Here is a 26,645-nt window from a genome sequence, read left to right on the forward strand (position 1 = left end):
CTTTTTCTATACACATAAGTATCCATAAACAAGAAAATGTATTGTCCTGTTATATTAAAATGATAGGTAATTTTAATAAAAAATTCATGGTCATGTTGTGAGGCTTCCATGAAATATATGAATCAGAGTACAATCTGGTTAGCGCAGCCAGGTAATCTGAGTTTGACTATTTTTGTAACTGGCAGGTTGGTAGTGACCCACGCTTGAGAGCATGTGTTGGTAGGTAGAGAAGCCTTTGCATCTGAGGCTAGAAGACAAGTGAGGAGTTTGGGTTAGGTTTTCAGGCCTTAGTTGCAGGGACTCTGAGAGAGAAAAACATCTGAATAATGGAGACATGGGTTGTCATCTGGTCCCTGCCCAGGCTGTGAAGAAGGAGCTTCTTTCATAGGAAACTTAGGGAGCTTTGGTGCCAAGCAACACTGAGGTGTGGTACAGAGTTCTGGAGAATGCTAATCCACCCACCCCCCATCTCTACATGAAATCCAGCAACTCTCTGAAAACCCAGCAATGGCAGTAGCAAGAGTCCTTTTAGTAGCTGCAAGGACAGCAGACAACCACCAAAAGAAGCCTAAGCATCAGGGAAGAATGGACTGGCACATAAGGGTGACTAACCAATGGCTACTTTATGAGTACAATTGAGGCTACCCGTGGGTACCCCAAGAAATACCTAGGAAAGAAGTAACTTTTCAAAAGAGGTTTAAAGGCCCTGAATTGTGGGTAGAAGCAAGAATAGATGCAAAGTTTTCATTTATTTGCTCAATAAATATTGAGTGTGCACCAGTTTTGTGCAGGAACTGTTAGTTCCCAGAGATACAAGAGTGAAAAAATACAGTGTATAATCTGTGCCCTCATGGAGCCCAGTAAGAGGGGCTATGAAGAAAATAGAGCAAGGTATGTGAAAATGAGGTTCTGAGTGAGGGAACATTACATATGGTGACCCAGGAAGGCTTCCTCAATCTGAGCTAGGATAATATACGAAAAGAAGAAATCAACCATGCCAAGTTATGGAAGAAAAGTATTCTACTCAGAGGGAACAGCAAATGCAGAGGCCCAGGGGATATAATTAAGTTGCTATGTTCAAGGAATAGAAAGAAGATTAGTGTGGTTGAGGGTACGAAGTGGTAAAGGGGTAAGATACAAAACAGAGGGGCATGCAGGGTTTTGCAGAGGCAGTAAGATTTAGATTTTACTACAGTTACAAGGGTTATTAATGTTAACATGACCACATGTGTACTCACACATTGGAGAAGCCTAGAACGTATTACTTGTAGTATAAAGAAGTATTTTTACATATAGGGAATTGCATCTCGAAGATAAAGGATTTTCTCTCATTACTACACAGCTGAAAGAGGTCATAGAATTTGGGGGTTAGGATTATGAGGCTTAAGATTCAGAGAGTTTGGGGATAAATCTGAGCTTTAATCTTACTAACCATAGGAATTTTTAGGGCATCAATTTTATCATCGAAAATTGGAGACCATAAATTTATTTCTTTTTTTTTTCTTTACCTCAGAGTTATTGTGTGGAACAGTTAATCACACGTAAACATTCTGTAAACAGTTAATTCCCTTAAAAAGATATAAATTGTTATATCTCATGAACATATTTATAGGACAGAACGTTTGGCATTGATTCTGATGAAATATATTACATGTTTCTGCTACAGTAACCACATACAGTCAAATTTTAGTATCCTTGTTAATTGAGAAAATTATTCAGGTGATGCAAACTTTGTTTTATTTCCCTCTGAAATAGATTATATTTTATAGAATATTGGCTTTATAATTATGTTTAGCCTGAGTTCTTATATAATTTGCAGGCCTCTGGAAATGAACATTCCCGAAACTGAACTCAGTATCCGTCCACCACAGTCTTACTCTCTCATATATTCTTCTGTTGGCATTAAACTGTGCACCCATCACCCAAAGGAGAGATATTTCAACTCCTTCCCCTTTATCCATACTCCCAATCAATCGCCAAGACCTCTCACTTGTAACTTAGACATGTTACCTATATTTAGACCCTTCCCTCCCATTTCCATAGACTTATCTTGCTTGGGAACCTCATCGTCCAGATAGAGGACTAACAATTGTTATCATTTCTTTTTTTTTTTTTTTAACATCTTTATTGGAGTATAATTGCTTTACAGTGTTGTGTTAGTTTCTGCTGTATAACAAAGTGAATCAGCTATGTGCCAGGCACTGTTCTAAGTCCTCTACAAGCTTCAGATTGCCCCATGAAGAAGGTACTATTGTTATCTGCAATTTATAAATGGGGAAACCTAGGCGTGGAGTATTGAAGCATCTTTTCCAAGGTCATGAAGCTGCTAAATGGCAGAGTCAAGATTAGAACCCCAGTGAGTCTGAATCTAGGGTCTAAGCACTTAAGAACTCCTCTGTGCTGGGCAACATGTCACGATGTTCTCACTCCAGACTTCTCCCACATTATTGCCATAAAATCTTCCTCCAAAACAAATCTGATCTTGTCATTTCTCTGCTTTTAATAACATCCTGTTAGCTCATCACTGCCTTCAGGAGAAAGTCACGTGAAAAATAAGGTTCTTTACCACTCAGCCCAAATTCCCTTTCCCACCTTATGGTCTGACGCTATAATCAATCTACCATCCTGTAGTCCTGGCACTCTGAGATGTTCACAGCATCATTTCCAGGTCTCCCTGTCTCTGCAAAAGCTATTTTCCTACTTGAAAAGACACTCCTCCATTTCTCTGCACGTAGCAGTCTGACTTCAAGAAGAAGATCATATGGTATTGGCACTGAATCTCAGTTTCATCATTATAAAATGGGCATCATAATTACACTCTTCCTCAACTCACAAGGGAACTATAAGGACAAAATGATACATTATGTAAAAACTTTGTAAGAGTAAACTACGTGACTGGGTATAAGCAAAACTATTCACCTGTAAGGTTTTACAGTTTTTCCCATCCCCTCCAACCAGCCTTGGAAGGAGAAAGAGTTCTTAACCTTCCTTTTCTTGGAGTGACTGGGCCAAAATGGGAAGTAAAAAGGAAGTACTCAACTGGTCTAAATGTCATAGCTTTGAGGGTTTGTACTGAAAAAAGGTGGGATTACTGTGAACCACTATTTGTGTGTGCAGATTGATAATAGTAAGATAGAGGAGGAAAGATGAATTTACGATGGTTTGAATGGGTTTTACATACTCCCCCTTTGATGTTTTCTGAAGAAAGATTCAAATAGTTCTTTAAATGGTTTTGGGATTCTCCACTGAGGTTTCTTTGAAAGCAAAGCTGTGTCAATATAGGATCATTGTGCACATGGGATTTACACAGCTTCCCCTCGTGGTTACCAGTTCCCCTTTGATTCTACCATGAAGACAGATGCTCTCTTTTCTGTGCTTCCACTGAACTTTGTTCTGGTATAACTTGCTGTACCATAATGACCTGTCAACATGACTGTCACACACAAATACACACACACAATGTCAATCATGGGTGTCTCAATGACTAGGGTCACATACTATTCATCTCTATATTCCTAATATCTACCATGGTTCCTAGCCCTGGTTGCCTGAAGAGATGGAAATCTCAAAACAAGAAAAGGGTACAATTCAGTTTTTCTAATTCTAAATCCTTTTATTAAAAATTTCCATAAAGACGTCTTTTCATACTCTTGTAGTTCTTTTTTTTTTTTTTTTTTTTTTTAGTTCTAACATTTCTCAGAAGCAGTGCTTTACAAAAAAAGAAAAGCACATGATTTAACCAGGAGACAAGAGGTCTGAGGTCTAGAACCCCATCTGCCATCAATCAGCAAGGTGACCGAGACAGGTCAGTTCATGCTCCTGACCTTCAATCCCTCACTAGCAATCGAGGAATCTGGTGTCCATAGTCTTTATGGATGTTTAAGCTCTAGAATTCAATGATCCCTTAATAATACTTGGCTCCATATGCCTCTGGGGGTGGGGGGCATAAAAGAAACAGGAATTCCCAGGAGTGGGAGGTTTCCACTTTGGGTTTCTGTTTTCCTTGGATCACTACTGTCCCTTCACCCTCTCGCCACTGGAAAGCTCTGTTCTTCATATCTGATCAGGTGTCTCAGAAAGAGACAAAGGCCAGAGAGGATGGAAAATGATTTGCAAAGAAGCCAAAAGGGGAATTCTGTAACTGTGTATTTTTCCATTCCGTGTTAATTTAAAACCACTTACAAGTGACAACTCCCAACCCGAGGCAGGTGCCGTGGGGTAGCTCATTACACCCTTGGGACCCCGTGTAAATCTTTTTTTCTGAGAACAGCTATTGTCTTCCAAGGAAAAGCTTTTAGCATAATGTCAAGCTGAATAGAACACTGCTTTCGTGAGAATGTTTTTAAGAAAAAGAACAAGAGAAAGGTATTCTTTAACAACTGCAAACGCAGCCTCTTGCTTCCTTCACCTCAGGCCCCCTGGAAAGAACAGCACGTGAGCCATAGGAGGCTGAGGCAGTGCCATGAGATTACCTCACCTCCTGAGACATAGGAAGGTTACACTCTGCTCTTTCAGGTTACAATAAATGCAGGGTGGAGGTGTCTCCGAGGGCAAAAATGGCAGACCCAGCCCCCTTCCATCCGCCTTTGTTGTTTCTCGGCTTCTCACCAGTCAGTGAGTCAGTCAGCCACTCTTCACCTGGAGAATGAGAGTTTCTAATAAGAGAATGACATTTTCCCTCAGAAAATTCCCACAAATTAATTCCCCTCTCAGGTCGTTCTTGAGGATGGTCAAGACAATACTGCTATAGGGTCTGGATGGATAGATATCCAAAGGGGAAAAGAATGAGCAAAAAAAGCTCCTGAGAAAAAAATGAAGCATCCATCACAGAGATGTAGTCCCCCAAACTAAAAAGGAACTCAACTTTCCCTGGACTGAAATGGTCATTGAAAATGTGAAGGACCTCCCTGGTGGTCCAGGGGTTAAGACTCCACGCTTCCACTGCAGGGGGCGCAGGTTCGATCCCTGTTCGGGGAACTAGGATCCTGCATGCCGCAGAGCGTGGCCAAAAAAACAAATCAAAATTTAAAAAAGATTAAAAAAAAAAAAAAGAAAATGCGAGGTGATGGGGGAAATGTGGAGAAAATAGAAAATTTAACAAAATGATGATGGTCCTGAATAAGCTATGTGCTTGGATTGTGTGCATTTCTGGGGAATTTCCCAGTGAGAGCAGACCCTAAGGAGGGGGATATTCTGGAAATGTGTGGTGGAGACCTGGGGTCTCCTCCTTGAGTAACCACTTACCATGGGGCCTCAGGCTGGTTATTTACCCTTAGTGAAGCTTACCTTGGCCATCGGCAAAATGCAGATAATGACAAGTCATGGAGGTCCATGACAGCAAAGGCAGCACTTGTGCCAAAAGCAGGAAGCAGGTCTGAGTTGGAGAATGGCTGAGCCTTGGTAAAGGTAGAACTACTCTCCCCTCTAGGTTTTTCATCCATCTCCACTAGGGTTTAAGGAAACAATGCTCCCCACCCCAAGGCTTTTTTTTCCTTCTGAATTGTGTTCTAGTTCTGCGTAAATTCAGTATCTTTTCTCAGTTCAAATCCAAAAAGCACACACGTGCATATATACACACACACACACACACACACACACACACACACAAACGTACACGGTTCCTGCAGAGTACACAAACTAAAGAAAATACAACTTCTCAACTCTTTACTTGGAAGTTGCATATTCAAAGGCTCTGCTAATCAAAGTACCTCTTGACATACAATGTGTGAAAGGATTTAACTAGGTTAAGTGCAATTATGCCAGAACACCATTAACCAATGGAGAGTAGTCTCAGAAAGCACTAGAATCCACATCCTGGATGGATCTTGCCTACCAAACCTACCCCCAGACCTGCTCCTCCGTTGCCTTCTATTCCAACCTGTTGGAGCCTGTATCCCATCCTCCTGGGTTCTATTCACTCCTCACTTACTCTCTGCTCTGCAAACCTCAAAAGTCCAGGGTTCCTTTGACCTCTGGAATCCTACCGGTTAAGAAGGGCCTGGACTTTCTAATTCCTCAATGCCTCATCCACTGAGAGTCTCTGATGCTAGGATGAGCCATTTATCCTTTGGTAACAGCTCCCTTTTATCATCTATTTCTTCCATTATGGCACATCAATGACAGTCTCTCAGAGAAATTCCCTTTTCACTGTCCCACTGAAAAGGGCAGAAAGTGACTCTGCTCTTGGTGACCTGCCAGCATTTTGGCTCTGAGGGCTCAGATCTCCAAGTGTAAAGTGCACCTTCTCTCTTGGGACCACTGTGAGAAGGTACCCGCCCTCAATTCTCAGGAGAACAATAAAGCATACGCCAGGCAAATCTGGGTACTACTGAACTGGAAATATATTTATCAAGAAAGTAAGGCTAAATGTTTCCAGGAAAATATATTTTTTTAAAAATGCTTTTGAAAAATAAATCAAACCAAATGAATCCTTCCAGGAGACTCTCTGGAGCCCAGACCCTAGGAAGGACTAAAAGTAATCAATAAATTGTTCTGAACAATCCCCTGGTCAGGCTTTAGGCCAGACCACTAGGAAATCAGTCTCCAGCAGGGGCTTTCTCCCAGGGCCCCGTAGCCATGCTCTTATCTCCTGGGGTTCTAAAATAAAACCGAAGTGATAATCCTGCACAGTGGAAAGAAAGTCTTTCAGTGAACAAAAAACCTCCTTATGAGGGGTGAGTGGCAGCCACTGAGTCGGAAACTAGCCAAATCACAGCTAAATACAACTGCAAACTGAAGTTGGCCTGGTCCCTGGGAGGGAGGAAGTGACTAAGACAATTGAAGTTCACCTGCAGGGAAGCTTGGAGGCAGGAGAGTCTTGAGCTGCTGGCTCATTTGCTATTTTCTTGTCCTAAAACAATGTGTCATATTTTGCAGTTCAAAGAAAGTTAAGTGGTTTCATTTCTGATTTATAGGCATGTTTAATTGCATTTTGGAGGGTAGGTGATGTTCATATTGTGTGTTTTTTAATTTTTTTTTTTAAGAAACACAGCAATGGCCTGGGTTCAGGTAGGTATTGACACCTGCTAAACAAATTTTTGATTCTGCAGCCCGTCTGGGACTATGTTCCCAGCACTGAGGGCCAAGGCATGCAATCTCAGCTCTGTGCTGGGATCTGAGGGGTCTGGAGGTTCTGAATCTTCCCTCCCTCTTTCCTTCCCGCCACAGTGTCTGAAACATCCACCATGAAAATGCTTCCATTGGGTTAGAAGAGGAAAATAAAATTCACTGTGAGCAGGAAGAGGGTAATACATTCAATTGTGGTCAATTTAGTGTGAGTTGCGTTAACAACTAAGCTAGCTTGCCATAGTGTGAGGACATAGAACAGGGAGGAGGGCAAGTTCTGGATCACAGAGTGGAGCCTGAAGAGTGATGCTGAATACCTGTTCTGATGACTGCATTAGCACATTTCTTGTGTGTATGGACCCAGGAATCAGAAAAAGAAAACCAGAAATCAGGCACCACCACTGACTGTGGTATTTAACCTCCCTGAGCCCCACTTACCTCATTTGTAAAAACAGAGAGTCCTGAATCCAGCCCCATTATGAAAGATACCAATCAGCTACATAACCGATAACACATAAGACTTTCAGAGTATGTGCAAAATAGGTTGGAACTCTTCTTGTATACTTAGAAGTAAAGGATAGTAGCATGGGAAGGGCATGACATTAGGTTAGTCCCAGGACCGGCTACTCCATGTGAGGGCCCATTGCAAAATGAAAATGCAAAGCCCCTCCTTCAAAACTTTTAAGATTTTCAAGTTGGTGACAGAAGAACATTAAATGAAGTTCAAGGCCCTTCTAAGCATGGGACCTGTGCAACTGTACAGTTGACACACCTATAAAGACAGCCTTCATTAGTCTTTTCTCCTCAGGATTCAGCTCAACGATTATCACTTGCAAGTCAATTATGCCAAAAAGAAAATGAACAGCATTCATTTCACCACTATCTGGGTCCTCTCCATGCCTGCCCATCTTGAGATGAACAACAGCTGACATGTTGGCACACGTTTAAGAGAGAACACTGTAATGATGCATGAGAGTGAGGTAGAAGATAGGTGGGCCCCAGGCAGCTGCAACCGGTCTCTTGTTGACACTTCGAGATAAGATACTAGCAGGAGCATAGGGTCTTGATTGGGTGAAAGATAAATCGACCACAGTTTTTTCATTCTTGTGGTCAAGGGGATTTCCCAGCCTGCACATGCACAGAGAAGGTCCTCAGTCTAGTGAAGGGGTCAAAGGGAGAAAGAAACACCAGTCCACAACACCTCCTGTCAAACCCCCCAGAAACCTTCACGCTGGAATCCATCTTGGCTGAGAGATGTGTATGCCACCAGGAAGGATCCTGAGTCAGGCCAAATATGGGCACAAGCAAGACGGTTGGCCAGAGACAAACCCGGAAGACTGCCCCCATATAAGCGATCTAAGCCATCTTTATTGGGAGCAACTCACTCTGTGAGTTTGCCCATGTGGTTTGCTTCTAATAAATGCTTTATCTGTTTCACAATCTTGGTCTCTTTACTGAATTATTTCTTCAAAGATGACAAGAACCGAGGTCCTGCTTCCAGCCATCTCGCCACCACCACCCAGAATCACCACACCAGAATCAAGAGTATACATTTATTATTACCAATCTTAGACCATAAGCAGAAACCAGCCTCCTTTGATTCATATGAAGGTGTGCTAAGAGATATTTTTTCTCTTTTTTTTTAACTGAACTGTTTTGGAGTGCCAAATTATTTAGGGGCTTTTACTATGTTTCAAATCCTCTCCTTAAAGTAAGAATGAGCTCTGTGGTTATAATATCAACAAAAGCACCATTGTCAGCGTAAATAAAAATGCAAAAACAGAGGCAGCTCCATGTCATAATTACACATTGGGTACCACTCAGCTCCTATTCAGAAATTGAGCCTGCACAATGAAGACATACATAGATCTACTTTCTTAAATAAATAATTGTTCTATGAAGGTTGCCCTAGAAGGATTACTGTCTCTAACGTCCAAGAACTTCTCATTTGCAAGGAAAGGACTTGGCAACTGTTACAGAAATTGCTCTCAAAAGCATAAAACACATAAGAGAATTTTTAGAAAATCCCATATCATTCATTAAAGCATTTTAAGGCCTTATTAATTCAGATGGGATAATCGGTTGTTGATTAGCCAGATAGTTAAGCATTCATTGTCATGTGCTGATGAACTGTGAGAAATTACATTTCCTATCCACCAAAGATTCACCTCATGCAGTTAGCACTTCATCAGGTAAAGCTGCGTCTGGATAAATTAGCTAGATTTTTATTCCCCAGTTTTTTCTTTCATCTCCCAAACTTTTCCTTAATGAAAAGTATTCCTTACTCTGCTTGGTTGAAAACTATATCAGGAGCCAACTTTAAAAGCTGGCTAGCAGGGGGACCTTCAACATGGCGGAGTAAGATGCGGAGATCACCTTCCTCCCCACAAATACATCAGAAATACATCTACATGTGGAACAACTCCTACAGAATACCTACTGAACGCTGGCAGAAGACCTCAGACTTCACAAAAGGCAAGAAAATCCCCATGTACCCGGTAGGGCAAAAGAAAAAAGAAAAACAGAGACAAAAGAATAGGGACGGGACCTGCAACTCTGGGAGAGAGCTGTGAAGGAGGAAAAGTTTCCACACGCTAGGAAGCCCCTTCACTGGCAGAGACAGGGGGTGGCGGTGGGGGGAATCTTCGGAGCCATGGAGGAGAGCGCAGCAATGGGGTGCAGGGGGCAAAGCGGAGAGATTCCCACACAGAGGATCGGTGCCGACCAGCACTCACTAGTCCGAGAGGCTTGTCTGCTCACCCGCTGGGGTGGGTGGGGGCTGGGAGCTGAGGCTCAGGCTTCGGAGGTCAGATCCCAGGGAGAGGACTGGGGATGGCTGGGTGAACACAGCCTGAAGGGGGCTAGTGTACCACAGCTAGCCGGGAGGGAGTCCAGGGAAAAGTCTGTACATGCCTAAGAGGCAAGAGACCATTGTTTCGGGGTACGCAAGGACAGGGGATTCCTTCCCTGTCTGCCCACAGAAGGCAGAGCACCACCTAAATGAGATCCAGAGATGGGCGCAAGCCGTGGCTATTAGCTTGGACCCCAGAGACGGGCATGAAATGCTAACACTGCTGCTGCAGCCACGAAGAATCCTGTGTGCAAGCACAGGTCACTATCCACACACCCCCACACCCACCCCAGAAGCCAGTGCAGCCCGCCACTGCCAGGGTCCCATGATCAAGGGACAACTTCCCCAGGAGAACACACACTGCACCTCAGGCTGTTGCAACACCATGCTGGCCTCTGTTGCCACAGGCTCGCCCCACATAACAATTATAAATACCATACCCCTCCTTCACCCTGGCATGAGTAAGCCAGAGCCCCCTAGTCAGCCGCTGTTTTAATCCCATCCTGTATGGGTGGGAATAGATGCCTGAGGGTGACCTACATGCAGAGGTTGGGCCAAAACCAAAGCTGAACCCCAGGAGCTGTGTGAACAAAGAAGAGAAAGGGAAATTTCTCCATGCAGCCTTAGAAGTAGCGGATTAAATCCCCACAATCATCTTATCAACTTGATATGCCCTGCATCTGTGGAATACCTGAATGGACAACAAATCATCCCAAAATTGAGGCGGTAGACTTTGGGAGCAACTGCAGACTTGGGGTCTGCTGTCTATGACTGATTTGTTACTGAATTTTATGTTTATCTTACTATAGTTTTTAGCACTTGTTATCATTGGTGGATTTGTTTATTGGTTTGGTTGCTCTCTCCTTTTAAAAATTTTTATTATTTTCTTTTTATTTTAATAATTTTATTTTCTTTTTTTCTCCATTTCCTTCTGAGCCGTGTGGCTGACAGGGTCTTGGTGCTCCGGTCTGACGTCAAGCCTGAGCCTCTGAGGTGGGAGAGCGGAGTACAGTACATTGGACTACCAGAGACATCCCAGCCCCATGTAATATCAATCCATGAAAGCTCGCCCAGAGATCTCCATCTCAACGCTAAGACCCAGCTCCACCCAAAGGCCAGCAAATTACAGTGCTGGACACCCCATGACACTCAACTAGCAAGACAGGAACACAAGCCCAGCCAATAGCAAAGACGCAGCCTAAAATCATACTAAGTTCACAGACACCCTAAAATACATCACAAGATGTGGTCCTGCCCACCAGAAAAACAAGATCCAGCCCCACCCACCAGAACACAGGCATCAGTCCCCTCCACCAGGAAGCCTACACAAGCCACTGAACCAACCTTACCCACTGGGGTCAGACACAGAAAACAATGGAAACTAAGACCCTGAAGCCTGTGAAAAGGAGACCCCAAACACAGTAAGTTAAACAAAATGACAAGACAAGGAAATATGCAGCAGATGAAGGACCAAGGTAAAACCCCACCAGAACAAACAAATGAAGAGGAAATAGGCAGCCTACCTGAAAAAGAATTCACAGTAATGATAGTAAAGAGGATCCAAAATCTTGAAAATAGAATGTGGAAAATACAAGAAATGTTTAACAAGGACCTAGAAGAACTAAAGCGCAAACAAACAATGATGAACAACACAATAAATAAAGTAAAAAATTCTCTAGAAGGAATTAATAGCAGAATAACTGAGGCAGAAGTACAGATAAGTGACCTGGAAGATAAAATAGTGGAAATAACCACTGCAGAGCAGAATAAAGAAAAAAGAATGAAAAGAATTGAGGACAGTCTCAGAGACCTCTGGGACAACATTAAACACACCATCATTCAAATTATAGGGGTCCCAGAAAAAGAACACAAAAGAAAGAGTGTGAGAAAATATTTGAAGAGATTATAGTTGAAAACTTCCCTAACATGGGAAAGGAAATAGTCAATCAAGTCCAAGAAGCACAGAGAGTCCCATACAGGATAAATCCAAGGAGAAACATGCCAAGGCACATATTAATCAAGCTATCAAAAATTAAGTACAAAGAAAAAATATTAAAAGCAGCAAGGGGAAAGCAACAAATAACATACAAGGGAATCCCCATAAGGTTAACAGCTGATCTTTCCACAGAAACTCTGCAAGTCAGAAGGGAGTGACAGGACATATTTAAAGTGATGAAAGGGAAAAACCTACAACCAAGATTACCCTACCCAGCAAGGATGTCATTCAGATTCAACAGATAAATTAAAACCTTTACAGACTAGAAAAAGTTAGGAGAATTCAGCACCACCAAACCAGGATTACAACAAATACTAAAGGAACTTCTCTAGGCAGGAAACACAAGCGAAGGAAAAGACCTACAGAAACAAACCCAAAACAATTAAGAAAATCATAATAGTAACATACGTATCGATAAATACCTTAAATGTAAAAGGATTAAATGCTCCAATCAAAAGACATATACTGGCTGAATGAATACAAAAACAAGACCCGTATATATGCTGTCTACAAGAGACCAACTTCAGACTTAGGGACACATACAGACTGAAAGTGAGGGGATGGAAAAAGATATTCCATGAAAATGGAAATCAAAAGAAAGCTGGACTAGCAATTCTCATATCAGACTAAATAGACTTTAAAATAAAGACTATTACAAGAGACAAAGAAGGACACTACATAATAATCAACGAATCAATCCAAGAAGAAGATATAACAATTGTAAATATTTATGCACCCAACATAGGAGCACCTCAATACATAAGGCAAATGCTAACAGCCATAAAAGGGGAAATCGACAGGAACACAATCATAGTAGGAGACTTTAACGCCCGACTTTCACCAATGGACAGATCATCCAAAATGAAAATAAATAAGAAAAAACAAGCTTTAAATGATACATTAAACACGATGGACTTAATTGATATTTATAGGACATTCCATCCAAAAACAACAGAATACACTTTCTTCTCAAGTGCTCATGGAACATTCTCCAGGATAGATCATATCTTGGGTAACAAATCAAGCCTTGGTAAATTTAAGAAAACTGAAATCATAGCAGTATCTTTTCCAAACACAACGCTATGAGACTAGATATCAATTCCAGGAAAAAATCTGTAAAAAATACAGACACATGGAGGCTAAACAATATGCTACTTATTAACCAAGAGATTATTGAAGAAATCAAAGAGGAAATCAAAAAAGGCCAAGAAACAAATGACAATGAAAACATGACAACCCAAAACCTATGGGATGCAGAAAAAGCAGTTCTAAGAGGGAAGTTTAGAGCAATACAATCCTACCTCAGGAAACAAGAAAACTCTGAAATTAACAATCTAACCTTATACCTAAAGCAATTAGAGAAAGAACAAAACAACCCCAAAGTTAGCAGAAGGAAAGAAATCATAAAGATCAGATCAGAAATAAATAAGAAATGAAGGAAACAACAGCAAAGTTCCATAAATCCAAAAAGCTGGTTCTTTGAGAAGATAAACAAAATTGATAAACCATTAGTCAGACTCATCAAGAAAAAAAGGGAGAAGACTCAAATCAACAGAACTAGAAATGAAAAAGGAGAAGTAAAAACTGACACTGCAGAAATACAAAGGATCATGAGAGATTACTACAAGCAACTATATGCCAATAAAATGGACAACCTGCAACAAATGGACAAATTCTTAGAAAAGCACAACCTTCCAACTGAACCAGGAAGAAATAGAAAAGATAAATAGATCAGTTACAAGCAGTGAAATGGAAACTGTGATTAAAAATTTTCCAACAAACAAAAGACCAGGTCCAGAGGCTTAACAGGCAAATTCTGTGAAACATTGAGAGAAGAGTTAACATCTATCCTTCACAAACTCTTCCAAAATATTGCAGAGGGAGGAACACCCCAAACTCATCTATGAGGCCACCATCACACTGACACCAAAACGAGACAAAGATGTCACAAAAAAGAAAACTACAGGCCAATATCACTGATGAATATAGATGTAAAAATCCTCAACAAAATACTAGCAAATAGAATCCAACAGCACATTAAAAGGATCATACACCATGATCAAGTGGGATTTATCCCAGGAATGCAAGGATTCTTCAATATGCAAATCAATCAATGTGATACACCATATTAATATACTGAAGGATAACAACCATGTGATCATCTCAATAGATGCAGAAAAAGCTTTTGACAAAATTCAACACCTATTTATGATAAAAACTCTCCAGAAAGTAGGCATAGAGGGAACCTACCTCAAAATAATACAGGCCATATATGACAATCCCACAGCCAACATTGTTCTCAATTGTGAAAAACTGAAACCATTTCCTCTACAATCAGGAACAAGACAAGGTTGCCCATTCTCACCACTATCATTCAACTAGTTTTGGAAGTTATAGCCACAGCAATCAGAGAAGAAAAAGAAATAAAAGGAATCCAAATTGGAAAAGAAGAAGTAAAATTGTCACTGTTTGCAGATGACATGACACTATACATAGAGAATCCTAAAGATGTTACCAGAAAACTACTAGAGCTAATCAATGAATTTGGTAAAGTAGCAGGATACAAAATAAATGCACAGAAATCTCTCGTATCCCTATACACTAATGATGAAAAATCTGACAGAGAAATTAAGGAAACACACCCATTTACCATTGCAACAAAAAGAATAAAATACCTAGGAATAAACCTACCTAAGGAGAAAAAAGACCTGTATGCAGAAAACTATGAGACACTGATGAAAGAAATTAAAGACAATACAAACAGATGGAGAGATATACCATGTTCTTGGATTGGAAGAATCAACATTGTGAAAATGACTATATTACACAAAGCAATCCACAGATTCAATGCAATCCCTATCAAATTACCAATGGCATTTTTCACAGAACTAGAACAAAAAATTTCACAGTTTGTATGGAAACACAAAAGACTCTGCATAGCCAAAGCAATCTTGAGAAAGAAAAACGGAGCTGGTGGAATCAGGCTCCCTGACTTCAGACTATACTACAACGCTACAGGTATCAAGACAGTATGGTACTGGCACAAAAACAGAAATATAGATCAATGGAACAGGATAGAAATCCCAGAGATAAACCTACACACATATAGTCATCTTATCTTTGATAAAGGAAGCAAGAATATACAATGGACAAAAGACAGCCTCTTCAATAACTGGTGTTGGGAAAACTGGACAGCTACGTGTAAAAGAATGAAATTAGAACACTTCCTAACACGGATACAAAAATAAACTCAAAATGGATTAAAGACCTAAAAGTAAGGCCAGACACTATAAAACTCTTAGAGGATTACATAGGTAGAACACTGTGTGACATAAATCACAGCAAGATCCTTTTTGACCCTCCTCCTAGAGAAATTGAAATAAAGACAAAAATAAACAAATGGGACCTAATGAAACTTAAAAGTTTTTGCACAGCAAAGGAAACCATAAACAAGATGAAAAGACAACCCTCAGAATGGGAGAAAATATTTGCAAACGAAGCAACTGACAAAGGATTAATCTTCAAAATATATAAGGAGCTCATGCAGCTCAATATCAAAAAGCAAACAAGCCAATCCAAAAGTGGGCAGAAGCCCTAAATAGACATTTCTCCAAAGAAGATATACAGATTGCCAACAAACACATGAAAGGATGCTCAACATCACTAATCATTAGAGAAATGCAAATCAAAACTACAATGAGGTATCACCTCACACCGGTCAGAATGGTCATCATCAAAAAATCTACAAACAATAAATGCTGGAGAGGGTGTGGAGAAAAGGGAACCCTCTTGCACTGTTGGTAGGAATGTAAATTGATACAGCCACTATGGAGAACAGTATGGAGGTTCCTTAAAAAACTAAAAATAGAATTACCATATGATCCAGCAATCCCACTAGTGGGTATATACCCTGAGAAAACCATAATTCAAAAAGAGTCATGTACCACAATGTTCATTGCAGCACTATTTACAATAGCCAGGACATGGAAGCAACCTAAGTGTCCATCAACATATGAATGGATAAAGAAGATGTGGTACATATATACAATGGAATATTACTCATCCATAAAAAGAAACGAAATTGAACTATTTGTAGTGAGGTGGGTGGACCGAGAGTCTGTCATACAGAGTGAAGTAAGCCAGAAAGACAAAAACAAGTACCGTATGCTAACACTTATATCTGGAATCTAAAACAAAAACAAAAACAAAAACAAAAACATGGTTCTGATGAACCTAGGGGCAGGACAGGAATAAAGACACAGATGTAGAGAATGGACTTGAGGACATGGGGAGGGGGAAGGGTAAGCTGGGACAAAGTGAGAGAGTAGCATTGTCATATATATACTACGAAATGTAAAATAGATAGCTAGTGGGAACCAGCTGCATAGCACAGGGAGATCAGCTCCATGCTTTGGGACCACCTAGAGGGGTGGGATAGGGAGGGTGGGGTGAGATGCAAGTGGGAAGGTATATGGTGATATATGTATACATATAGCTGATTCACTTTGTTATACAGCAGAAACTAACACAACATTGTAAAGCAATTATACTCCAATAAAGACGTTTAATAAAAAAGAAAAAGCTGGTTGGTTACAAGCAAATCACATTTGTGCTCAGGACTCTAATATTAAATGGGCATTTGTGTGTCTGTGAGAGTGCACCTGTGTGTGTGTGTATGCCTGTGTGTTTTGGTTTGGTTTTATAGTTCTTGGCTAGAGCCTCCTCCACACTGTCAGCTATTCTGATCCAAACTGTAATCCAGGTCATCAAGGGAATTCTTCAGCCAGTGCTCCAACACTCAATTTCCTTCCTTTCCTAACCTTGACTGACCGTGAGTGTAGTATAACAGGAGTGAGCATGGTGAGAAAAGTCCCTGGATTAGAAGTCACAAAATGTGATTCATTTTCCAGTCTTGGTTCTGTTTTAGGAGAAGTGACTGTCACTTGTAAACTGCTCTCAATTCCAACAAGTCATTTCATCTTTCTGACAATTTGCAATTTATTGTTTTCTCCCTTTGACAACAGAGCAATATGAATATTTACCCTTTTGTCATATCAAGAAGAGTTGGGTTTCTATAAAGGTAGACCAGTCCCCAACACTTTATGGAGCTTCTGATCTCAAAGGGACAGAGTGCTTCCAAGACTCTGAGGACCCCCACCTTCACCACCAAATCTTCAAAGAAGAGGGTCTGCCGTTTACTCACGGAGCTGCTCCAGGTGGTCAGCACTGTTAGACTCGGGCATGGCAGTGATGGTCACCAATGGACATGAATTCCCTCCTAGCGTCTGGCAGAGAACCTCCTGACGGAAGTAGACCTGCTTGGGGTTCACGCTTTTTTCCAGAACATCAAGGTGAGTCTGGAGCAGAGATGAAACAGAAGTGTATATTAAGATTTTTGAGAATAACAATAGGTGAAAGCAGCAACATAGCTTATATTCATCTAACTCCTTATAGTTTAGAAGTATTTTTGTTAACCTAATCTGCCTGACAGTGGGCATTAAGTGATTTAAAAGGGGTGCTCTTCCTACTCCCTGGAAGAAGTTCAATGAGGCTGAACAGGAAGCATCATGCCTGCCTATGTCTGCACAGTAGAATATCTGTTTTCAAGTTGCACTGAAAGCAAAAGAGCAGGGGCATACAACATTCTTTCCATGACAGTTGCATGTAAAGAATGCTGCTACCATGAAGACAGAGTACATGCAGGACACTCGGGAACATGAGACAGAGCTTCAGCAGGTGCAGATTACTTTAGAATCAAGCAATATAAGGAGAGTTGGGAGCATATTGAAGGAAAATAGAAAGCAATTGATCCAGGGAGAATGCTAAGTGAAGAGAACCACTAACTGGTAGCAACTGATTTCCCCTACCCTACCTTCCCATTTAAACACTCATTTAAAATGCAGAAAGATACAAAAATGGGGTAACCATTGAAAATAGGGTTCTTGGTCAACAATCTTTAAGACCTCTGAAGATGCTTTCAATAACCCAAACAGTGGAATTAGTCATAAAGATGTTAAGAGATTGCCTCCCAAACACACTGCATACCCTAACAATAGGGACACGGTGACTTCAGTAACCAGTGAAAGGGAAGCGGTCCTTCTCCAACACAAGAACGTCAGTGCGCACAATCGTCCTTCCAGCTAAAGATCAAATAGGTATTAACACATTCAAATAGGTATTAAGAGGGCCAAGGAAAAACTGCCCACCTTGTTATTTAACAAATAACATGTCTGCTAGACAAATGAAACAAACATGACTCCTATGAAAATATTTATAAAAGATTCATAATATATTTTATGAAAAATGGAGTAATGCCTTCAAAAGGTAGAGGAAGTGTTTACATGTGAAAAAGATTTACTACAGAGGTGCTAGGCAGAATAATGGCTCCCCCAAAGATGTCCATGCCCTAATCTTCAGACTCTGTCAATATGTTACCTTACATGGCAAAAGGGACTTCACAGATATGTTTAAGACTGAGGTCTATTTGAGGTGGGGGGATTATCCTGCATTAACCAGTTGGGGCCAATCTAATCAAAAGTACTTAAAAGCAGAGAACTTTCCCCAGCCACAAAGGACCAGAACCACATGCAAAGGACTCAGCCTGCCATGCTGGGGGGTAAAGGGGTAAAAAGTTGAGGAATGCAGTGTCCTCTAAAAGCTGGAAAAGGCAAGGAAATAGATTCTCCTCCACCATCCTCCAGAAGGAACACAGCCCCAATACCTTGATTTTTGCCCAGTGATTTTTATCCATGTTGAACTTCTCACCAAAAAAGCTGTTAAGTTAATTTTTTTAATTGTTTAAGCTACCAAATTTGTGATAATTTGTTACCACAGCAATAGAAAACCAATACACTGGGAAATAAGAGAAAGAATTTCCTAAGTTAAGTAAAAATCTTAGCATCTGGGTAGGAAGAGACTAAAATCTACTTGTACTCTATTGAAACATTTGACTTACAAGGAAAAAGAAAAAGTTCCAAGGAAAGAAAAGATTACCAGATGATTCTGTGGCCTTTCCTATAGCTTCAGGGATACCTGAAAATTTGACCCTGAATCATATCCTCCTTACAACTGAAACCCCAAATCATCTGCCTCCACACAGCCTGTTTCCTAGATTAATATGAATTTATTATTCCCTGTCTGCATCAACATAAGTTTAATGTCCTAGGAAACTCTTGCCCAGGAAAATAGAAATTACAAATAAATTTATTTTTCATAAATTTATTATTTTTCAGGAACATCTCATCAACTCTTCAATAGAAAGTATCAATGACTTGATCCAAGACCCTTTGAACCCCTCTCCTCAAGATTCTTGCCTTACAGTGTCCGCCAATCTTTAACCATTATATCATGATCTTTACCCAATGCTAATCAAGCCCCTACATTAAGATACCTGACCTTAACAAAACTTTAAAGTCTAAATAAATACCCCAGCTTTGCCCTTCCCCCTTTGAGACACTATCAAGACTCTGTCACATTCTCCCTTATCAAATATATTAGTTTCCTATCACTTCTGTAACAAATTACCACAAATTTGGTGGATGAAGACAACACGAGTTTATTGTATTACAGTTCCAGAGGTCAAAAGTCCAAAATGGGTTTTACTGTGCAAAAATCAAGGTGTTGGCAGGACTGTGCTCCTTCTGGAGACTCTAGAAGGTAATTCATTTCCTTGCCTTTTCCAGCTTCTGGAGGTCAGCTGCTTTCCTTATCCCATGGTGTCTTCCTCCACATTCAAAGCCAGCAATCGCATCATTCCTACCCTGGCTTCCATGGTCAAATCTCCTTCTCTGACTCTGACTCTTCTGTCTCACTCATTCATGGTTAAGGGCCCTTGTGATTACATTGGACCCAGTCTAATAGCTCAACATAATCTCCCCATCTCAAGAGGCTTAGCTTAATCACATCTGCAAAGTCCTTTGTGCCACATAAAGTAACAGCCTCACAGGTTCCAGGGATTAGAATATGAACATCTTGGGGTGGGCGGTGGGCATTATTCTGTCTAACACACCAAGGTACGCAATACACTTAGGTTTGTGTTAGAAACAGGTTGTTCTGGTGGTATTTCTTGGAGCCAGCATTTGACACAATACTAAGAAAAGGAATTAGAAGGATCATGGCTACCCCAGGTTCAAGATGAGATTCAGCTAAGGCCCATGTATCCGACCAAACCTTTGTACTTCAGTCTTCTGATTGTTTGTCAAGTGCTAATGAATGCCACGCATTGTTGTGATGCACCAGCACTAGAGACTGGGTGGTAGTCTCACACCCCTGGGGAGACAAGGAGGCTCACTAACGGTATACACACAAACACAAAGGCCCTGCTTAGAGTTTGAAAGTACAGAGGATTATAATCGAGTAAACCTATAACCCACCAAGGTTTTGCTCATGAGTTTCTGCTCATACATGCTCAGCTATGCAAGAGCTCAGGAAACATATCATCTTATCTTTATTGACATTAATAACTTGAAGACAAATTTCAGCTGCCCCAAATCAAACTAAAGAATGATATCAAAGGACAGTTCAGTTAAACAAGGTTTGCCTAAATGACTATTGGATAACACAGTTACTACATAATACAAACATAAAAAATAATTTTTTAGGGAGAAAACACATATTATCAAATGTTAATCTCATCATCTGGTTCTAAAACGAAAGTAAAAAGAAATGTGTAAGTGAGGAATAAAGTAAAACAAAATATTAACTTTTCAACTTACATGAACGTAATATTATTTAATTCTTGAAAATGGAAAGGCAGAATAGCAAGATGACTAAGAGGGCAGGCTCTTGAGTCAGACTGCCTGGGTTCAAAGTTTGGTTGTGGATTCTAGAAGAGTCATGTAAATTCTGTACTTAACCTCTTTGTAACTCAGTTTTCTCATCTTTAAAATGTATATAAAATGGCATTACCTATGTCATTCAATGATTGCTATAATTTAGCGGTTTATTGTGTATGAGGAGTGCCTGTCATAGAGGAAACACTCAATTTTAGCTGTTATTTTTGATGAAGAAATGTAGGTTCAAATTTTTTTTAAGAACTAAAAGGGAAACACTAGTAGAATTATAAACACTGTAGGAAAAAAGAAATCAAAGAAAATATGGTCACTCCATGTTGCATAAAAGAGAAAGAAAGAAAGAGAGAGAGGGAAGGAAGGAAGGAAGGAAGGAAGGAAGGAAGGAAGGAAAGAAGGGAGGAATGGGGGAAGGGGGAGAGAAAAAAAAGAAAGAAAAGCAGTGAAGCATCAAAATGACAGAAGTAACACCAAAAATTGTCTTGAGTATAAATAGGTTAAACAGCCTTATTAAATGACAAAAACTTTCAGATTAGTTTTTTTAAAATCCCACTGCCTATTGTATATAAAAGGAACTTTCAAAGAGAATAAAAAAAAGACGCATGATGTGTATGATAAACACTCCTAAATTATCTTCTTGTTCTGTTTGCCTCCACTAAAATATTTTAAAAGAGAAATATTGAAACTAAATGGTTAAGCAAACATAAATTAAAGTGGGCCTGGCAAGAGTGATATATGACAAAGTCATATTCAAGACCAAGTGCATTAAATGGGATTTAAAAATCTTATTTTGATAAAGGGCACAATTCACAATGAACATAAAAAACTCATAAATCTTAAGAATCAAATAACACAGAATTGAAATGTACGACACAAAAATGGCAGAAAGGGAAATAATTGTACTAAGAGTGGGAGGCTTTAAAACAGTACCTCAGTCTTGAATAAATCAATTGCAAAAAAAATGATATAGAGTATTTGAACAATATTGTTTTTTATAGATATATGTCAAGCTGTCTTTACAGAGAGCATCCTTTATTTTTTTCTTAAACATTCAGGGAACTATAACAAAAATTAATCATATGCAGGACTATGAAAAAATATTCACTAAAAGTTTTTTAAAAAGCAGATATTGTACAAGCCACATTTTCTGACAATAATTGAATGAAATTAGACTTAAGTAAAAATGGTTTTAAAAACAGGAAAAATAAAACCATTAAGGAATAGAAAAACATCCTCCTAAAAGAAGCTCATGAAAGAAATTCATATATTAAAAAGAAAATAAATATTAGATCAGTGTAATTAAAGCCCTAATAGAAGAAGTGTCCATCTGGCATCCCAGGAGAGAAGGCACAGGACAAGAATGAAAATGATCCCATCTGAATGTCGGCCCGTCTCAGCCACGCCGGTAAAAGGAAATTCCAGCACCCTCATAAAGAGTCAAGATCGCCCTGGATTTAGATGATACACTGTGATCGTAAATGAATTATTTTAATCACTTTCATACATTTCTGGGTGAAAATTGCTCCCATTATTAATTATTGAAATCTGAACTGAGTAGACTCTGCCTCACAATTACTATCAAGATTCCAGGCCCCCAAACTAGGAAATCAATACCCTTTCCTGAATCATTTCCCAAAATGTAACCTTCAGGATGTTATGAAGTGCTGGGGTATAGAGGGGTAGAGATTCATAGCCAAGGCACCTGGGATATGGTGAATTAAAGAAAATGAAAACATTTTCATGGCTGCAGAATTGTTCAGATTCTTTAACATGCCAATACACATTTTGAACTCTTAGAAGAAAAACTAGCAAACAGTGTTTCAAGAATTTATGTGACTCTTCAACCCTTTTTCTCTAAAGATCTCAGGATCGTGGAGTGCTGTAGAATACGCTTTGGGAAACACTGTCTGCTGAATTGAGGGTTTTTGTTTTGTTTTGTTTGTTTGTTTTGTTCTTGCCATCAAAGCTATTTGTTTCACATTTTATTATGGCTACAAGATGTGGGGGAGATGGGGGAGAGATAGAGACCCTTCTCCAGAAAAGTACTGGCCATCATTCTGTGATGTCACAAAAGTTACAAACAGGCCATAGCTCTTCTTGCCAAATCTTGAAAAAAAATAAAATCTAGATTCTATAAATCAGATAAGGGCAGGAGGCTTGGAAGCAGTTTTGTCTGTAGAAGTCATCAAACACAATTAGATACAAAAGAAAAAAGTAAAAAAAAAAAAAAAAAAAAGAAAAAACCTCTTTTGCCCACGTACATTGTCCTTTAAAACGGGGGTCCCCAACCCCAGGGCCATGGACCGCTACCGGTCTGTGGCCTGTTAGGAACTGGGCCACACAGCAGGAGGTGAGCGGCAGGGCGAGCCAGCGAAGCTTCATCTGTATTAAAACATCTCCCCGTCGCTTGCATTACAGCCTGAGCTCCGCCTCCTGTCAGCATCGTGGTGAGTTGTATAATTATTTCATTATCTATTACAATGTAATAATAATAGAAATAAAGTGCACAATAAATGTAATGCACTTGAATCATCCCAAAACCATCCTTCCCACCCCCAGTCCATTGAAAAATTGTTTTCCAAGAAACTGGTCCCTGGCGCCAAAAAGGTTGGGGACCACTGCTTTAAAACACTGTCACGTTAACGGGCAATGCTGGAGGAAGCAAAGTTTGAAAGTTTTCTTCTCCTATGAGTTCTTTGTTAATTTTTATTATGATATTTTTCATGATTACTAATATTACAATTCAACAAATGCCTAATGTCTTTTAGCTTAAGCCCATTTTCTGTAATTGTTCATGCAGCCATCTCCTTGTGCCCCTTAATGAAATCTCTGTCCCTTTGATCATTCCACCTGCCACCAAATACATAACACCTCTGTGCTTAGTGCATTATTCTAGCTCCAGTCACACAGACAACTTCCAGAAGTAAACCAATTATAAACTTCTGTTGGTTTGCCTTTTGCGAAAATGGCTTTGTATTGTTCTCCTGAAGATGATTTTTAGGTGAACGCCCCCATCTCAGGTCCAGCAAGGCCATGTCTAATTGGATATTGTTGGGATCACTGATGAGAGAAGCAGGGCTTCTGAATGTGTGTGCCAACAACCAACCGTAATAACAGCCCTGTGGAAGACACAAGGGTGGGTTTCTTTATAAAAATGGGAATGAGTTCAAGGCAATTATGGAAACCCCCAGAGAGGCTGTCTTAAAAGAAAATCCTACCTACCCATGAAAGACATCCGGCTGATAACTTAGCCTGCAGCCTCAGTGGTGCCTCTCGGCAGGAGTCTTCTGCCCCTTCAGCTTTATCAGCTACTCCCTTAAAACTTCCATAAAAGGCTTCACTTGACCTCAGCAGGTTACCCTGCTGGTGGCTACTGATAAAGTAAGAAGCACTATACACTCAAAAATCGTTCGTTTCTCATTGTTATCCCCTAAACTGCTACACTCCCTGTCCCCCCTAATTCAGAAGAAAGCTCACCCCTAAGGAGATGGCCTATTTTATTTGGTACTGCCTAGTTCTCAGTTGTCACTTAAATACACTCATCAGAGAATCGAAGGCTTCTCATCACAAGAACAAATGACACCTTTAAGCTAAATAGAAAGCAAGAGAACATGCTGTAAGCAGGTTCTAATGAGCTTTCTCAAACTGCCCCAGTCTGCCAATATCATTCTCCCTAAGTTATACAGATTGACTTTGAGACTGAGAGAAGTGATTAGTCTCTAGATGTGTACTCACAGATTTGCTGATTAGTGACTTTAATACCCTTTTTCCATTAAAAATAAACCAAGTTATATTGCTGATGATTTGGAAAAGAGAGTAAAGAAAAAATAATTACAATCAACCACCCTAAGAAAATCATCAGTAGATTTTGTATTTATTTCTTTTTGGTCCTTTATTGGAATTTTTTTTTACATAATTTTAATTTTATTATGTGTTGTGGAATGGGTATCTTCCAATCAGTCCAACAGAGAAAATAATCACACATCATCATAAAAAAGAGAATAGGGACTTCTCTGGTTGTGCAGTGGTTAATAATCCACCTGCCAGTGCAGGGGACATGGGTTTGATCCCTGGTCTGGGAAGATCCCACATGTCGCGGAGCAACTAAGCCCGTGCGCCACAATTACTGAGCCTGCACTCTAGAGCCCGTGAGCCACAACTACTGAAGCCCGCGTGCTTAGAGCCCGTGCTCTGCGACAAGAGAAGCTACCACAATGAGAAGCCCATGCACCACAATGAAGAGTAACCCCCGCTCACCACAACTAGAGAAAGCCCGTGTGCAGCAACAAAGACCCAATGCAGGCAAAAAAATAAATTAATTAATAAAAATAAATTAATTTTAAAAAAAGAGAGAATAAGCGTTCTAATGGTCACCACCTAATATTGTTTACTAGTTGTAGGCACTTGGCTAACACTTGCTATGTATCAAGTCATGTAATCTTGATAACCTGTAGAATAACCACTTCAATGGTTCCAATTTTACAGATGTGAAAACTGAGGCTGAGAGAAGTTAAATAGCTTGCCCATGACTACACTGCAAGACAACACAGAGCTTAGACCCAAATCCAGGCCTGACTCCAAAACTTGTTCTTACATTGTGCTCAAAACCCTGGAATTCAGGAGTCCCTGTGGTCAGTGACTTCACCATCCACACACACCTCAGCTCCTCCAGAATGGCTCTTTGTGTTCAAGTCCTCAACATCAGGACCCTTTACTGGTGCTTGTCCTTTCTTTTGGCCCATGCAAAGATAGGTGTCTGTCTATTGATTAAGTGACTGCACTGATTTATGACTTGCTCATTGCATCTTCGATCTACCACATGTAAGTCGATATTTCCTACTTGACACATTTTAAACGTGAGCCCTTTATAAGAGATTGTGAATATGGCATTCTAATTCTCAATTCTTTCTTTTTCTCTCCCTCTCTCCCCCTCCCCTCCCTTACTCTCCCCACAGTACACTCCATTTTATCTCTAAAGATGATGCTGGTAGCATCTACCACAGTGGGTATATGCATCTGGTGAAAACCCTACTCTACCCTTCAAAAGCCTTAAGCTCTCCCAACACATGTATCCTACTTCTGAACACTTTTCTCATCTCTTGCCAACTCATGTAGTTATAAGTTCTCAGTGAGATCCCATTTTCTTACTCTCTAAAATGTCCATCAGAAACTCTCTTGGGGCACCATTTTCAACCAATACTCCTGGCTACCTAGGGGCAATCCAGAACATAATCCAAATACTTTAACAAATATTCTAACAACACTTTAACAATCTTTGCAATTATTGATACCTTGAGATGGATGATTAAATAGAACTCCTTTTGCTTGCTTCATAATTACAATAATATTGTATTTCTTTCTTTCAGCTTTATCTTAATACTATAATTTGGACAATTATCCAACAGAGTTCCTGGCAAGCATCTGGAAGATATCAATTTGAAAGATCCAAATACTAGTTCTCTTATTACAAGAGAATAATAAAACTTTTAAGGTTGTAAAATTATATTCATGTTGAAAAACCTCCAAAATACATGTCCTCTGCTATAAAAATGTCTATAATTAGTAAGTGTAATCCATATTATAAGTGATTTACAAAATTGTGAATTCCACATAGAAATATATTTTCCACCCCTCAGCATAACCCTCAAGTAACATCCAGTTAATTCTGCCCTTGGGGTATCATTCACATTTATCACTGATCTGTTGGAAGAAAACTGTTTCTCCTTAGGACATGTCCAAAAATAAAAATGACTAGTGTGCATTACAGAATGTACTTATTTTGTCCGTGATGGGAGGAAGAGTTTTTTAAGAGAAGTCACAGAGTCAATTATTGTCTTAAACCTGGAGAAGACAAAGCCCATGCATTATTGGAAATGTAAAACCTAAAATTGAGTATATACATTTTTTACTTCAACTAACAAATCGTCTTTCTTATTCTGTTCTA

The 26,645-nt window shown here is 39.9% G+C and overlaps 1 protein-coding gene across 5 annotated transcripts in view; it reads right to left on the reverse strand.

Annotated features, from left to right (window-relative positions):
- The window catches only part of AGBL1 (AGBL carboxypeptidase 1), an 805,162-nt gene that overhangs the window by 565,187 nt on the left and 213,330 nt on the right, over positions 1 to 26,645 (reverse strand). For all 5 annotated transcript variants that reach the window (XM_059912528.1, XM_059912527.1, XM_059912526.1 and 2 more), the window contains one exon: positions 17,116 to 17,269. In XM_059912528.1, coding sequence (XP_059768511.1) covers positions 17,116 to 17,269 — 154 coding nt within the window. The remainder of the gene's footprint in view (positions 1 to 17,115; positions 17,270 to 26,645) is intronic.

Source organism: Balaenoptera ricei, chromosome 2, assembly GCF_028023285.1.
Source record: "Balaenoptera ricei isolate mBalRic1 chromosome 2, mBalRic1.hap2, whole genome shotgun sequence".
Classification (NCBI taxonomy): Eukaryota; Metazoa; Chordata; class Mammalia; order Artiodactyla; family Balaenopteridae; genus Balaenoptera; species Balaenoptera ricei.